At 35.9% G+C, this 17,580-nt stretch overlaps 1 protein-coding gene across 8 annotated transcripts in view; it reads right to left on the minus strand.

Annotated features, from left to right (window-relative positions):
• ZZZ3 (zinc finger ZZ-type containing 3) overlaps positions 1-17,580 on the minus strand; it is a 121,462-nt gene that overhangs the window by 63,313 nt on the left and 40,569 nt on the right. For 2 of the 8 annotated variants that reach the window (XM_060410936.1, XM_060410929.1), the window contains exons 5-7: positions 9,810-9,943; positions 9,653-9,731; positions 8,081-8,234 (exon numbers count right to left, since the gene is read on the minus strand). In XM_060410936.1, coding sequence (XP_060266919.1) covers positions 8,081-8,103 — 23 coding nt within the window. In that variant the 5' untranslated portion in view covers positions 8,104-8,234; positions 9,653-9,731; positions 9,810-9,943. Of the gene's footprint in view, positions 1-1,450; positions 3,007-8,080; positions 8,235-9,652; positions 9,732-9,809; positions 9,944-17,580 lie in introns of those variants that run through there. The other 6 variants (XM_060410942.1, XM_060410919.1, XM_042249921.2 and 3 more) reach the window with 4 other exon arrangements.

Here is a 17,580-nt window from a genome sequence, read left to right on the forward strand (position 1 = left end):
TTTTGGTATTTCAACAAGACATATACTGTTTCCTAGTGCCTGCAGAAAAACAACTCTACTTTTGAAAACTGATACATGTGTACTAATGGTAAGAACTCAACTCATCTCAAATTGAAAAAAACTTCACTTAATGAATTGTTTTTTCACCTCACAATGGACTTCAAACATTTCAAATATATGAAAATGCTAATAGTTCCACAAAATAAGTAAAATGCTCAGACAAAATGATCTATTGAACACAATATTAAAATGCTATTTATAAAGAAAACAGAAGGAAGTTTTCAGAAATGAGATCTATGCTAAAAGACTACCATGTTATCAAATACAAATCTAAACTATTTATAAGGCATGGTAAAAGATTATTATATTCTACAAGCAGGATTTGATAACTTTCATCCAATATATAGCCGACTCTGACAACTGTCAGAACAAAAATATTAAAAAGGTTCCTTTAAATAAGTACTTTACACAGTCTAGATATCTGGTTGTGATAATAATTCAAAAGCCTATTCTGTAGAAGTAAAATTGATTAACTCATATATATGTCTGTCTTTTACTGCTGCTGATCATATTTATGATAAACACTTTTGTTAACAGTTCCTTTCCTGATTTAGACAAAGTGAGCTCCAATTCTTTTGTGTTACTGCCCAGAATACAGTATAGAAAATCTAAGCAAAACCGTGATTAATCTGGACAGTGAATTCTTCATTTTAAAAAGTACCTTTATGACAAAGTTGAGAACAAATAGTATTTTAAGATAGTCTCCCTATAATTTAGAATTAGGAAAACCCTTTCTCAAATGCTTTATGTAAACTATAGAGTAGACTGACTCTTGCTAATAAGACAATTACAACATACAGTTAGCTGTCACAGTACTGACAGTAATACTTCTCTACATCACAAAAGTCAATGATGATGCATAAAGCACATTTTTTAAATCAAAAGTTTTAACTGGAAATTATAAGTAACTAAGATAAATGTAGATTTGCAGCCTGCCAGATTTCCCTTATTTGGATGATGTCTATGTACTCATTAATTATTCTACATTCTATGGAAGGCATATACAATTCATAATGCTCTATAACTATAAATCAAAGTATACTGGGAAAACTAAAGAGGTTTCCATTTTATAAATTAACTCAAATGATAAAAAACTTATGAATAAGTAAAACACTATCAACCATGTTTCCACATGTCTAACTGAGATGTGTGAAATCTCAAAACTATAAAATTACATCGCCATTGAGAAGACTACTAATAAAACTGGATTTTACTTTTTTTTTTGAAGATTTTTTAAGAGTTGAGAATATCATTGTGTGAAACCCAAAATTTCAGTTAAAAGCATTAATTTTAGCTATAATAAAAATGCTACAGACATTTATGAATAGAGACTAAAAACTTAGGGAATAATAAACAAAGCAGAATTCATGGTTACCATATTTACACATACTCTTTGTTGTGTTTCAGTGCCACATGATCTGATTCAAAGTAATAAACATCAGGATCATCATCTTCCTCTTCTGTAATGTGCGGATTGGCACTCTCTTTGGCAGATGGCAAATGTCCAATATTGAGTCTTGCCTCTGAGGATGGCTTACTTAGTCCTTCACTCCCATAATTTTTAGAGTCACAACATACGCCTTTTTCACTGTGAGAAACTTCACCAGGATTTGTGAGAGACTCACTTATATTATCACTAACAGTTGCATTTGTTTCACTGGGATTGAGATTATTCTCCTCAAATTGTCCATTTTCTCTGCAAGGAGAATTGTTTTTAGTGGGACTACCTCTGGTAGGGGCTGCCCTCCGTGGTGAAGTTCTCAGAGTATACCGATGTTCTTGAGGTTCTGATAAAGACATCATTTGAGTCGAAACACAGTCTAGAACAGAAGATGGTTCTGGTTCTCCGGAGACTGGCATACTCTCAAGACTTGTGTCCAGGGCATTATTGGTGCTCTCATTACACTGCTCCTTTGAGGCACTGCTATCTCCCACCACATCTACTTCCTCCTCAGAATCCCTTAAAGATGAATGAATTTCAGAAAAGGGGCCTGTAGCTGGCTCAGTAGTCAGCTGATTAACATGTTCCACCGGCAGGCAGGCAGTTACTACTTTGTGGTCCTCCAACTTGACCTGCACTTCTGAATCTGTGCAAGGCACGTTATGGTTTATATAACCGTCTTCCTTCCTACTATCAAGGAACATTGAAGCGTGGGTATCCGAATCCCCATTTTCAGCTACTGATTTCTCCTGCAACACATAGGAACCAGTGCTATTTTGTTTAGTGTTCCCATCAGGCTGACAGTCATCACAGTTTATAACAGCTGAATCACTGTCATCAACACCATTGACAGCCAAATAGCCTGTGATTTCTTCAACTACTGTAGAATCAAGTGGCCCTTCCTCACTTACATTCACCTTTTTAATTTCCCTTTTCTCACAATCATCCAGTATAAGACATCGACAAGCTCGTTTAGTCCCTTGAAAATCTGCATCATTGTCCACTACTGTACGCCTCTGTTCTACTGACTCCTTGTCTGATTTTATAGGTGAATCTTCTTCTGAACTGTTTGGTGCTTCAGATCTAAGGCAACGCTTAATTCTTTTTAAAACTGGTGAAACAGGTTCTGTTTGCCTTCTCTCACAATTTTCTACAGCCTGCCTTTCTATGTTATCTTTTTCTGAAGAAGGAAGTCCTCTTTTCCTAGGGCTTACCCATGACTCTCGAGCATTCTGCTGTTTTATATCAGTAGTTCTTCCATTATTATTTCCTTTCTGAATTTGCACAGGCTCTGGTCTCTTCTTTGGTGATCTTGATCGTACTTGAGAATGAGAAGAGATTTCTTCAGGATGAGCAATGCTACGATTCCTTAAAGTTCTACCACAAAAAGATTCATCCAAGCCGTTTAACCCCACTGTTGATCTTGTAACACGAGTAGATCGGGAAGCAGCCATACTATGGCAAGTCCCTACAATACGGTCATCATGATCCACTCATTGGGAAACCTTCAAAAACGTAAACAAAATAATGAGAAAAAGGTAATAGTTAATATCCTAAAACAAAAGTATAAAACTATAACTTTTTAATCCAGGTATAGCCAATATTAATAAATAATGTGATATAATTTATTTTATTAACATTTCCAAAAGTGTTAATAATAGCTAACAATTATAAGGCACTTATGTTTTAGGGATCTCTATGCTTTAAATACGTTAACTCACTTAAGTCTAACAGCAATTAGAATAAGTACTTATTGGGACTTCCCTGGTGATTCAGGGGCTAAGACTCTGCACTCCCAAAGCAGGGGGCCCAGGTTCGATCCCTGGTCAGGGAACTAGATCCCACATGCAACTAAGACCTGGTGGAGCCAAAGAAAGAAAGAAAGAGAAAGTACTTATTATCACTCATACTTCATGTATGAAGAGACTGAAGCATATACAGTTTAAGTAATATGTCCAAAACCACGCAGCTAGTGAGCTCTTCACCCTTCTCACTGTGTATCTGTTTCTCAGATATTCAGGGGCAAAAGGCCCAGAAAGATCCCTCTCAAAGACAGGACTTCACCTTGGTTATTAAAATAATAACCTCAAATTTATACAACAGCTATCACATAAACTAACCCAATCACTTCTCATGTTTTCTCAAAACATTTCTGGGAGGTAAAAAGACAGGCTCTGCTCTTTCTAATTCACTCTTACGAAAATGAGTTTCAGGTCAAATCTTTTGATAACAAACTACATGGTACCTAAAAAATTTGGATTGCAGTAGAATTTTCTGTAACTAAGCAGATGGATAGAAATCATAACCCTAGGTTGTACTGAATACTTGCTAAGAGCAATACAGAGCAAAGTCAAGACACCCTAGTCTCTAGAAGTAGAACTACAAATTAGCAAGTGAAAGGAAGTATTCTAAAGAGGATAGAAGAAAAAGGGAAAGAAGCACACCCGCCAAACATGCACTACATTTAAGAAATCAAGAAGACACATATAACCCATTTTTTCCTTCTCTGAACTCCTGAGTATATGTGTATGTCACAGTATTAACGCATGTTGAGGATATGAGCAGGTTCGTGTGGATGTTCTGCTGTTTCTATTGATATAATACAAATGAGCAGAAAATAGAATACTGCCCTGTTTTATCCATCTTGATAAACTGAGTGATTTAGTGATTATTTTCCAAGGTTCTCCCAACAAGCAGAATAAAGAAGCTATTAAGAATCCAAGTCTCCATTTTTCTGCACCTGTTTAGCCTTCAAAACATACTTTGTCACTTCACTGCCTAACTTCCAATGGAGTGCAGGATGGACAGACAAAGCAGCCAGTAATGGGTGTAGGACATAGCTGCCCAGGACCCTCTTCCCTCCTCCCTTTTGCCGGCCTTCCCACAGGCTCACTCTCCTTTAACTCTCCAAATGCCATTCTACCCCCTCTCCCCACAAATCAAATACAGTCTCTCCTTTGCCTCAACTCAGTAGTATAACAGTTAGAAAGGTTATTAGGAACTACAGAAGATATGGCAACATGCTACCACATACAAAAAAAAAGAAACTGTCTTCTTGTTCCTGCCTGCTGATAAAGTGAAAAAGTATCCTGTAAAATACGTAAGTTGGTCCAATTTAGTTTTGTTTCAGAGTATGGTATACTTCTAAATTTTTAATTAACATTTTTTTTTAATCTTGTAAGATTAGATTACAAAATTACAAGATGACTCAAAAAATTGGACCTAAAATTAAAGCATGAAAATTTGTTCCAGAGAATTCCATAGCAATCATGTGAACAATAAACATGGAACATCAATCAGAACTTTACGTTTTTTAAAGCAAATTTTTACTGTTTTGGGACTCATTTAGTCAGACCTCATGTATAACTCTCTTTAGTTAAAATCTTGTTATTAAGATTACAGTCTCTCTTTATTCACAGGTAATAAACACTGAATGATCCATAAATATCTACTTTTAATTACAAATAATTTAAGTTAAACTTCAAATGATGTTTCAAAAGAGCACAAACTAAAAAATATTAAAAGCAATGCATTTGCTCCATGTACCCATGTCTGGAGCTTTCAAATTTGAAGATTATAGATTTTTAAATATTAAAATACCTGTGTAAATATAACAAAGAAAACATAATACTTTAATTTCATAACTTTATAAAATCTAATGCAAGTATTTTAATACAAATTTGATTATATTCATGATTTATGGTTCAAAAATAATATTGGCAATAGTAACATTTTATAAACACACATACAAAAAAACTGTTCATCTTTATTTTTTAAAATATGGATGCCAATCAAGGGCATATAAAACTTCAAATGATTCTGCAACAGACATTCCTAGCCCTTTTCTTTCCACGCCAATCCAAATTGAAAGCAAAATTTCTGCCTTATCATTATCAATGAAACAATTCCATTCTTAATAGTAAAGAAAACTACTAACAAATATATATATATCATTATAAAAGACCAACTATGATGATAATGAGGGCCTATTTTATTTCTTCACCATTTCAGTAATCAAAATACTTACACACATGAAATATTAAAACTGTTTTCATTTCTTTTGTTCCCACAAAATCTTTTTATTCCATCCACAACTAAAATGAAGTCCAAATTTTAGAGTTCTCAAACCTATGCTATTGGGCCACATTTAAAGCAAAACTGCTTTGTGACATGAACCCTTGGGCTACTTCAAACTCTTGCAACTCAGAGTGTGGACCTAAACTCCTGAAACTAACACAACACTGTAAATGAACTATAATCTAATAAAATGCTTTTTAAAATATAGAGTATTTTATACAGAAATTTGGTGATTCATATTTACTGTCCTTAAAGTAAAGTATAAAAGTCTTAAAAAACAAAAAACAGAGTGGCCTGAGAACTAGCACCATGGGCATCTACTGGAAGCTTGCCAGAAATACAGAATATCAGGCCCTGCCCTAGACCTTTTGATTATAACCAGATTCCCAGGTGATTAAATGTGTTAGGTTAAGATGCATTGCCTTAGACCACTGCATCAGACAGTAGTCTATGAAAATATACCAAGCTTCAAACTAAATTAGGCCATTTATCCTTTAGTTCTTTATTTGATCCTAATAAAAACTTATAAATAAAACCACGATCACTTTGGCTAAGGAAGCACTGAATAGAGGATTATAAAAATCTCTTGCCTGAAATTAACATATTGCATATACTTAAGATATTAAGTTGATTAAAATTCTGAAGATTAGAGTTAAATGAAATTTTAACATTCTTCCCTCTAATGATTTTTTTCTTCTGTGTTAACCTTTTTCTTCATTATCTTTTCTATTTTTGAATAAGAATTTATAAAGACACATATTTTCTATAGTTAGCTGATAAACTTGAATGCAAAATTCAACTACAAACAATACTCTGATTATCTCAACCAAGTCTCAATATTGTTTTGCTATGCATTGCAAAGTATTATAGACTAAACCAGTTGTCTTCCTCATTTTAGCTGCGTAACACAAGAGTTACTAAAAAAATTCAGTGAAGAGGTTTGGAGTGCAAAATACTTCTGCCAAAAATTAAACTGCTAAAGGAAAAGAAACTCATTTACAAAGTATCTGAGAAAATACCCCTGTTAGTTAACCAAATAGTTGACATGGTGAAAACATTAGCCAGTACCCAAATAGAACTGGAAATTTAATCAGTCTAGTTTTAGAATTGAGGGAAACTGTTAGTTAAAAGATTCATAAAGACAAAATCCAATCTAGCAACTGGAATGAAGTTTTTCCTATATTACCCACAAACTGATGAATATGGCATTTTCTACAATAGAGGGAAGAGAATATAATCGATCACTAGAATTCCTCTCTTCCCCACCCTCATAAGTTTTCACCCTATTTCAGGACATACCTGAGAAGGACAGTCAATTAAATTTTAGCCGTCCATTCACATTAAGTCCCAAATCCTACCTACAATTACACATATCTCACCCGTTTGTTTACTGTTGAACTACCCTCTCCCAAATTTGAATCTAATTATAGAACCTAATTATAGGATTCTCAAATCTAATTATGGGATTCTGAAATAGTATCAGCTTTGTTTTAGATAATAAATTTCCAGCCCCTGTGACCACATCTGTTTAAGTGCTTCAATAAGAACTGAAAGGAAACTAAAATGCTCCACCTAATGAAACACTACTCCAGCTATCACCTTTACTTAAGAGAAATCTCAAAAGCACTACCTATAAGCTTTTGTTCCACTATAATTACTGAAGTAGAACAGTTTATTTTGGGAATTGAGGGACTGGCAATCCTTCATTAATATCAATATTCTAGCTGATAGTTATCTAGTTTTATTAACTGAACAATTTTTAGGAAACTGGTCATGATATCACATAGACAAACCAAAGTGAAAGGCTAAAAGAGTAAGGGGAATAGGAAGCGTCACTAAAGATTCTTTTTCTATTTGTCTAGAACAGGAATAGGAACTGTTTAATAATGGTGTAGGAACTATCCTTGTCATACAATTCTCTTAAGACAAATTTCTTCAGTTGAACAATTACACCATTATCTACAATGTCAAAAGTATCTATAAGGTTGAAAGAAGGAGAGTGAGACCTGGGGATGCACCTATGCAATTCAACTTAAGGTTCTTAATATTAGTCTCTTTGAAGCCTGGGAATTCTATTACATACTATCTTGACCTCTTGTTTAAAGAGATCTCTTCTTTCTTCCCCTTTCAGAGAAACAGAGAGAGAAAGAGATAAGCAGACAAATACAGATAGACAGAGGTGAATGTATATACACTTAAAAAGAAAAGCAGGGAGATAGAGAAGTCAAGGAATCACATACTGCCCAATATCTCAAGTACTGAAACGTATAATGCTTTAGAGATTCTAATGTACTTTGAGTTATTTCATGTATCCCTTGTTGGGAAAATATTTCATTCCTACCCAATTCCCTATAGCTCCACATTCCTATGAACAGCTACCCAGACTGCACAATTTTCTACACGCCAAAGGAAGTATATAAAAATAACAAGTCTCCTCTCCTTAAATACAAGCAAACAAACAAACTATAGTCGTCTTCACTACTGCAAAACTAAACAACTTACCTGTACAACCAAAGATCTATCATTGTGGAAATATTATCTCTTTTCCTTATATCCTGAAGGAGTTGAAGCTATGATCTAGAATAGAGCTTAAGCATCAGGGTTTCAGACTCTCAGCTTCAGCCATGGAGAATACTAGAACTTCCTAAATTCCTTTCTTTAAAATAAAATAATAAAAAAAAAAGAATTAAAGAAGCAAATTAACTTATGCTAACAGATTTTAGTAACACTTTGGTAATTCTCATTAACTTTGTAGCCTCAGAGATAACAAGAAACTGGAAAAGGATTTTTAGAAACTAACAAAAACAAGCCAAAAAGAGTTTGAAATATACTAAATCTTTACAACTCAATATTATTTTGAGTCAAAATGTGACTCAGTTCTTTTCTAGAGTCTAAGGCAATATTGTTCTGAGATGACCCAAAGACTGCCCTTTATAAAATTTCTCATACAGAATTTATAATCTCTTACTCTTATTCTAGAGGCCTTCCCAAAGTTTGGCCTTCAAGTATTTAAAACTGAGGACTGAACAACAAAAATAATTTAGGTTATGTACAACAAAGAATCAACCAAATCTTCTATATATACATGATAATTGTGATGAAGTGTTACAGGACTTTACAAAGGGAAATTTTTTATAAACGGAAATTTCTATTATTTTTGGCATACGGATTTTCAACAAAAACAATAAGGATTTTCTGGCTCTGGTACCCAGTAGACAGGTATTTTAATTAGCCTAATTACAATACATTTCTTGGATAGTCTGATTAATTATAATTTTACTTTATAGTAATATATTATAATATCCTTTTCAGAGAAGCTAGCTAAATGGGTTATTATGAGTGCCCATTTGAAAATAAGGAGGAAACTGGCAATGTTTATGATGGAAACTGTCACTTTATTATAAACATAAAACTAGATATTCTAAAAGTGACAGTATTTTTGGTAAAGGATTGCAATTTGAAAACATAAAAAATATGTTGTTTTAAAAATAAAAAACTGATGCAACTATCAAGCATTGTAAACTATCAACAGATAGTAAAAATAAAAGCACAGTTTTGTTCAGTAAGACTGGAATAAGGCTAATATTTAGTATCTCTAGATGCAACCTCTCCCAGATATGCCTTGCAAATTCTTGAAAAGCACAAGATAGGAAAATTGTCTAAATGAAATTATTTAATGCTACATTAACGAATGTTCTAAATTAACATGAGGAGGGTACACAGTGAAAAATGGGCCTATAAAAAGGTAACCCCTTGACCTGAAACTTCACTCTTCTTATAACACATTCCAACTGCCAACTCCTTTGTACTCAACCCTCAAATCCTTTCTCAAACATGGTAACGCATTGTATTGTATGGTGTGTGGTGATGGTAGCAATCAACAGAACCAAAGAAGATCCACAATTTAGGATGTGTCTCTGAGTATTCCCTAGCACGTCCATTTCAGTACTCTTTCAAGTTCCAACCAGTCAGGTTACTATCCTATTTGGATAAGGATTGCTGTAGAAACATCATCCATTATATTTGCCAGGCAAGGAGATCTGCAACTGTTATTTTCACAGAATAGATACTTACAGCTGAGTCCTACCAGTATTAAGATAAACAGGGTCATGCAGATGGTTAGGCAGATTAGGCTTCTGAAAAACCTAATACACTGAAAAAGAAATTACTTCAGTCACTTACTTGTACTAACTAAAGCACACTTGGCCTTAAGATTATATTTTTTTCTTACCTTTCTTTTAAGTGTTTCACCTAGTGTTTGATTTCCAAGCGTCTGCATTTATCTGTCATCACTGTTAATGTCCATTTTACATTGAGACTTCAGGTATTAATTATTTTTATGGTTGAACTAGCACAACTTGATATCTGTGAAGGAAAATCACAATATAGTCACTATGGGTGCGTTATTATTTGCAGATTTGTGGATAAAACTGACAGTATTTCTTCTAAATACACAGCACACTGCATTTAATAAATTTCACAAATAATTCCTTTTATTTCACTATAAAATGTTACTTTGTTAACAGACTAAAAGGATTTCTTAATTCTCTTATAAATGCTTCTCACAGTGCCCACATAAAATATCTCAAAATTTCATTTTACATTAAAATTTATATCAGTTTTAGAACTTAGATTCCTTTTCTGACTACCAATATAAATATGCCTCACTTGCCACAAGCCTGTAATTTCTCAGATATTAATAGAAAAGTACTTTTTTGTATTTTATGATAATATTGGGGAATAAATCTCGAAAACTTAAAGTAAAAGTGCAAGTGAAGTCGCTCAGTCATGTCCAACTCTTTGCGACCCCATGGACTGTAGGCTCCTCCGTCCGTGGGATTCTCCAGGCAAGAGTACTGGAGTGGGCTGCCGTTTCCTTCTCCAAGAAAACTTAAGAATGCAGTAAAAAAGATCATGACTTTCCCCTAAACATGACTTTAAAACATTTGTTTTCTTTTAAGCTAACATTTTTGTATTGGTTAGATTATCCCTCTGTGACTAATTTGTTCCTGTTATTTTGACTATAAATAGGAAATAAATGTGACAGAATAAGTGAAGAAATAAATCAAGATGTAGCTGTGCAAATGTTCCTTACATGTAAGCTTCTTATAAGCTTCTTAAAAATATATCCTTGGTTATAGGCAAGTATAATATACCATTCCAAATTCCTGTATAATAAAAAGTAAAAATCTACACAGAAAATGCAGATGGCCTGTTTTGTTACTGGAGATGTTCACTAAAATACCGTAGAAAATTGTAAAATAAAATACACAATGTCAATTATATCTCAACTTTTTTAATTAGAGAAACAGAATAATAGAGGAGATAGTGATTAAGAAATACTAATATCACTATCCTCAAACATTTCATTTCTATTCCATTTGTTTTCTTTTTTGTTTTGTTTTTTTAACTGCACAGCATGGCTTAAGGGATCCTAGTTCCCCAACCAGGGATCAACCAGAGGTCCCCTGCAGTGAAAGCGCAGAGTCCTAACCACTGACCACTAAGGAATTCCCTCATTTGTTTTCAAATGTTAAAAAACACATTAGGTAATGTCACAAAAAAATTTAATACACATCTACATATTCCAAAATTTAAAAGTTGATATAAATGCTCTTGTAACAATGAGTTAAACTAGTCAAAACTCTTCTTACATTCCTTACACTACAAAGCAGTCTTCATTTTCATTCACTAAGCATTTCAAATTTAAGATTCTACAAAAAACTATATGCTTTTGGAACAGGTAAACTATTAAGAATTGCAACAAGCTACCATAATTTTAAATTTTATATTATTTAAATATAGTAACTTGCTCCAGAAGTTTAAAAAGGTTAGCTATTCCATCCTTTTAAATCACACAAAATAGAAAACAAACCATTTAAACCCCATTCGTAAGGCCTTATTTATGCCTTTCCACAGAGCTTTGCTTGTGTTCACGTACTAACAAAATTCATTGACTATTCAAGAATTCCAAAACCAAATCCAAAAACCAATCCTGACTGAAAAGAATTACTTTTCCTACTATTTGCAGTCTAACACTAGTACTACTGTGTTAAACAGATTACAGGATCTCAGATTCACAGCACATGTGAAATCACTTCAAAAGACTACAAAAAAAACTCACTAGAAAATGTACCAGTTCTATTGACATAGCAAAGTTATATGCTACACATTTACTATAAAAGTAAAACTGTAACATCTAGGCTAAATGCAACCTAAATTATAAAACAATAATTTTTTTTTAACTTTTCTAAGACCTTCGGGAAAAAACTCAGAACAAAGGTTACAACACAGACTCATATTTGGCATCTAATTCCTCAGTTATAACTGAAAATATTAAACACACACACTACACTTTAAATTATTTTAAAAGAAAACAGAGAGAGACAGTCAAAGCTGGTTGTAAAAAGCATGAAGATAATGGTCAAAGACATAAATACTTTTCCTAAACAATTAAGTGTACCATCGTTACTTGCTACAGAGAGTTGAACCGAATTTTCACTTGGTACAAAGTATGATCAGGAAGATGACAACGTCCTGGCTCCCTAAGTTGTTTAGAACCAGAGGTTCAATGTGTTGGATGCCTCCTACAGGTTTTAAGAGATAAGCATATTTCACAGGCAACATAAAGGAAGTAGAAAGAGCATCAGATTTGGTGGAAGGAAACACAAATATGATTCTCTACCCACCATCAATCGTAACTGTTTGATCATGAGAGAACCACACTGCCCTTTTGCATTTCATCTATAAAACAGGAGACATAACACCTGCCCACTGCATTTCAGGGTTATTGTGAAGTTCAGTAAGTTTATGCCTCCAAAGTACTGTAAAATGCTGGTTTTTGAACTTTTTTATACTGCTTTCCAAACTTTAGATTCAGCAGTTCTGGACATGGCAAGCATAAATATTTTTAATTAACTACTTTAGGTCATTCCAGTGCAGGGGTTATCCCAAAGATGAGGCTCACACTTTGAAAAAAATTCCATCACTTTCTTCTGAAGAAACTTTAATGCTTGTAAAGCATTACCCTAGGGGTTTAATGCACATTTCTAAACCTCATCCTTAGAACTTCAGATTCAATGAAGTTGGGACAGGGTATAGAATCCTCATTTTTATCACACTCACTGCCGGTGATTGAGCTCAGGACCCACACTTCTACAAACCCTAAAGCATATTATTCCCCTCATACATTTCCCAAATCTAATTTCAATAAATTTCAAATTTCCCCACCTCTACTGTCATCAAGTTATGACCAACCTAGGCAGCATATTAAAAAGCAGAGACATTCTTACTTTGTCAACAAAGGTCCATCTAGTCAAGGCTATGGTTCTTCCAGTAGTCATGTATGGATGTAACAGATGGACTATAAAGAAAGATGAGTGCCGAAGAATTGATGCTTTTGAACTGTGGTGTTGGAGAAGACTCTTGAGAGTCCCTTGGACTGCAAGGAGATCCAACCAGTCCATCCTAAAGGAGATCAGTCCTGGATGTTCATTGGTAGGACTGACATTGAAGCTGAAACTCCAGTACTTTGGCCACCTCACGTGAAGAAGTGACTCATTTGAAAAGACCCTGATGCTGGGAAAGACTAAGGGCAGGAGGAGAAGGAGACAACAGAGTATGAGATGGTTGGATGGCATCACCGACTCAATGGACATGGGTTTAGGTAAACTCCAGGAGTTGGTGATGGACAGGGAGGCCTGGCGTGCTGTGGTTCATGGGGTCACAAAGAGTAGGACACGACTGAGCGACTGAACTGAACTGAATGTCATGAAGGGCATGACCAATATTAGGCCTTCATCATTTCTTACTTCAACTAATCCACCTGACTTGTAATTGGTTCCTTTAAGTCTTGCTCCTTACAAATTCATGGTCTATAGAGAAGTCTAAGGTGCACATTTCTGTCACTCTCTTGTCTAAAACCCTTTCAAGGGACTTACACTTCTGGGCAAGACGGAGTAACAGAGATGAGAGGTACGTTCCTATTCAAAACAACTGAAAATCTGGGCAAACGGAACAAAAATGTTTTTCAGACACTTGAAACCAGACAACACAGAACAGTGATCAACGAAAGAGAAGAAACAAATAAAGCAAAGCCTTTAATAGTCCCAGCTTCCTGACTGGAGTTTCCAGACTGCAGAGTGAGGAGGGTGATCTCAGGCAAACCAGTCTCCCAGTGTTAGGACGAAGCATGGAGTCTGGGGAGACACAGGTAGCTAAGGTTTCCAGAACACTTGTACCAGAGAGGAAGGAGCATCAAAGAGAGCAAGTAAGACCTCAGAAGATCTACAGAGATCTTCCTCAAGTCTTGAGCTGACCACTCATCAGTATATGCAGTATATCCAAGGCCTGGAAAATCACTCCAACCCACAGCCAGGGATATACTAGGAAATGTGCAACAACTAAGGACAGTTAGTGGTTTATAGTTCATGGTCCACAGGGTTACCAGTGACTCTGGTGTGAATATTCCCTACCCATGGCCAATTTCAAGCTATCAAGCAATATCACTGAGTGCAAAGATGAGAACAGATACATAGCAGCACATACACATTACACAGTATTTCTACAATAATGATACGATAGATATAAATTACCACCAAATCACAAAAATAGTAATAAGCAATAATATAAATGGGGTCCTCCCTGACGGTCGGTCCAGGAAGCCTGCCAGACTTCCCTATGGTCCAGTGGCTAAGACTCCAGGCTCCAAATTCAGGGGCCCCAAGTTCAATCTCTGGTCTGGGAACTAGATTCCACATGCTGCAACTAAGACCTGGTACAGTCAAATAAAGAATTAAATAAATATTTAACAACAACAACAAAAAAAGAATCTGCCTGTCAATGCAGGTTCAACCCCGGCTCCAGGGCGACCCCACATGCCGCTGGGCAACTAAGCCCGTGCCCCATGCTCTAGAGCCTGCCAGCTGCAATTAATGAAGCCAGAGGGCCTAGAGCCCATAACAAGAGAAGCCACCGCTATGAAGAGTAGCACCCACTCACCAGAACTAGAGAACACCTGAGCACAGCAAGAAAGACCCAGCACAACCAAAGCTTAGTAAGTTTTTTTTAAAAAAAGGAGAACAGAGAAAAAATGACAATAAGATTGAAAGCAGACTAGTCCTTGGAAATGACACAAGACAGTGAAGTTTATCTTTGTATTGAAAGAAACTGTCTACTAGTGAAATAAAGATGACTTCTAACTATAAATGTTGAAAGATGTCATTACCAACAGAAATAGACTATAACAAATGTTAAAAAGAAATTCTTCAGACAGAAGAAAAACCATACTGGTTGGAACTCTGGATCTAACCAAACAAATGAAAAGCACCAGGAATGGAAAATCAGGGTAAATATAAAAGACTTATTCCCTTAGTTGTGATATCTCTTTAAAAGAAAACTGACTATTTAAAACAAAAACAACACTAATATATACTGTGAAGTTTATAATATACACAGAAGTGAAAAATAATAACAGCACAACAACCAGGAAGAGGGAAATACAATGATGTAAGGTTCTTACACTACATATGAAGTGGTATAATTTCAAACACCCTGTAATAGGTTAAATCCTAAAAGGAATCACTGTTTAAAACTGACATTTAATAAGCCAACAAAAGAAATAAAACATAAAAAGAAAAAAAATAGTGAGTTCAAAAGAAGGCACAATAGACAGAAAAGAGAAAAAAAATACATATATATGAAAATATTTTAACAGCAAGGTAGTATATTTAAACAACATATATACGTACATATGTATGTATACATATAGAATAAATGGCCTAAAAACAGTTTCAGTTCAGTTCAGTTGCAAAAAGTTTCTTGGAAAGAATAACAATAAATTTTTAAAGATTCAATTAATAAAAATTGTGACCATGATAGAATTAAGTCAGAAATCAACACTAAAAGAATTGTCTCAAAATTCCCAAATGTCTTAAAATAATAGCATGCTTCTACCCCACGCCCAAGGAGAGGGGCGGTGACCAAGAACACCATGCTGTGACGGCGCAAGAGCGGCCAAGAGGAGCTATCGCATGTTCAAGGTCAAGGGAAGCAGCTGAGGCACTACCCCACGTCAGAGATCAGGGGTGGCGGCTGAGACAAGCTACCCCATGTCCGAGGTCAGGGGCAGCAGCGGAGAGGAGCTACCCCAAGCCCGAGGTCGGGGGCAGCAGCCGAGAGGAGCAACCCCACGTCCAAGGAGTGGCTGCTGCGCAGGCACAGGAAGGCTGAGAGGAGCTACTCCATGTTCTAGGTCAAGAGGAGTGACCTCGTCCAAGGTAAGGAGCAGCAGCTGTGCTTTGCTAGAGCAGCAGTCGAAAGATACCCCATGTCCAAGGTAAAAGAAACCCAAGTAAAGATGGTAGGTGTTGCAAGAGGGCATCAGAGGGCAGACACACTGAAACAATACTCACAGAAAACTAGCCAATATGATCACACTTAGGACAGCATGTCTAACTCAATGAAACTAAGCCATGCCCTGTGGGGCCACCCAAGACAGGCGGGTAATGGTGGAGAGGTCTGACACAATGTGGTCCACTGGAGAAGGGAATGGCAAACCACTTCAGTATTCTTGCCTTGAGAACCCCATGAACAGTATGAAAAGGCAAAATGACAGGATACTGAAAGAGGAAATCCCCAGGTCAGTAGGTGCCCAATATGCTACTGGAGATCAGTGGAGAAATAACTCCAGAAAGAATGAAGGGATGGAGCCAAATCAAGAACAATACCCAGTTGTGGATGTGACTCCTGATAGAAGCAAGGTTCGATGCTGTAAAGAGCAATATTGCATAAGAACCTGAAATGTTAGGTCCATGAATCAAGGCAAATTGGAACTGGGCAAACAGGAGATGGCAAGAGTGAACATTGACATTCTAGGAATCAGCAAACTAAAATGGACTGGAATGGGTGAATTTAACTCAGATGACCATTATATCTACTACTGTGGGCAGGAATCCCTTAGAAGAAATGGAATAGCCATCATGGTCAACAAAAGAGTCTGAAATGCACTACTTGGATGCAATCTCTGTTCGTTTCCAAGGCACACCATTCAATACTATGGTGATCCAAGCCTATGCCCTAACCAGTAACACTGAAGAAGCTGAAGCTGAATGGTTCTATGAAGACCTATAAAACCTTTTAGAACTAACACTCAAAACAGTTGTCCTTTTCATTATAGGGGACTGGAATGCAAAAGTAGGAAGTCAAGAAACACCTGGAGTAACAGGCAAATTTGGCCTTGGAGTATGGAATGAAGCAGGGCAAAGGCTCATAGAGTTTTGCCAAGAGAACGCACTGGTCATAGCAAACACCCTCTTCCAACAACACAAGAGAAGACTCTACACATGGACATCACCAGATGGTCAACACTGAAATCAGACTGATTATATTCTTTGCAGCCAAAGATGGAGAAGCTCTATACGGTCAGCAAAAACAAGACCGGGAGCTAACTGTGGCTCAGATCATGAACTCCTTATTGCCAACTTTACTGAAATTGAAGAAAGTAGGGAAAACCACTAGGCCATTCAGATATGACCTAAATCAAATCCCTTATGATTATACAGTGGAAGTGAGAAATGGATTTAAGGACCTAGATCTGATAGACAGAGTGCCTGATGAACTATGGATGGAGGTTTCTGACACTGTACAGAAGACAGGGATCAAGACCATCCCCATGGAAAAGAAATGGAAAAAAGCAAAATGGCTGTCTGGGGAAGGCCTTACAAATAGCTGTGAAAAGAAGAGAAGCAAAAAACAAAGGAGAAATGGAAAGATATAAGCATCTGAATGCAGTGTTCCAAAGAATAGCAAGGAAAGATAAGAAAGGCTTCTTCAGTGATCAATGCAAAGAAATAGAGGCAAACAACAGAATGGGAAAGACTAGAGATCTCTTCAAGAAAATGAGAGATACCAAGGGAACATTTCATGCAAAGATGGGCTCGATAAAGGACAAAAATGGTATGGACCTAACAGAAGCAGAAGATATTAAGAAGAGGTGGCAAAAA

The sequence above is a fragment of the Ovis aries genome, chromosome 1 (assembly GCF_016772045.2).
Source record: "Ovis aries strain OAR_USU_Benz2616 breed Rambouillet chromosome 1, ARS-UI_Ramb_v3.0, whole genome shotgun sequence".
Lineage (NCBI taxonomy): Eukaryota > Metazoa > Chordata > Mammalia > Artiodactyla > Bovidae > Ovis > Ovis aries.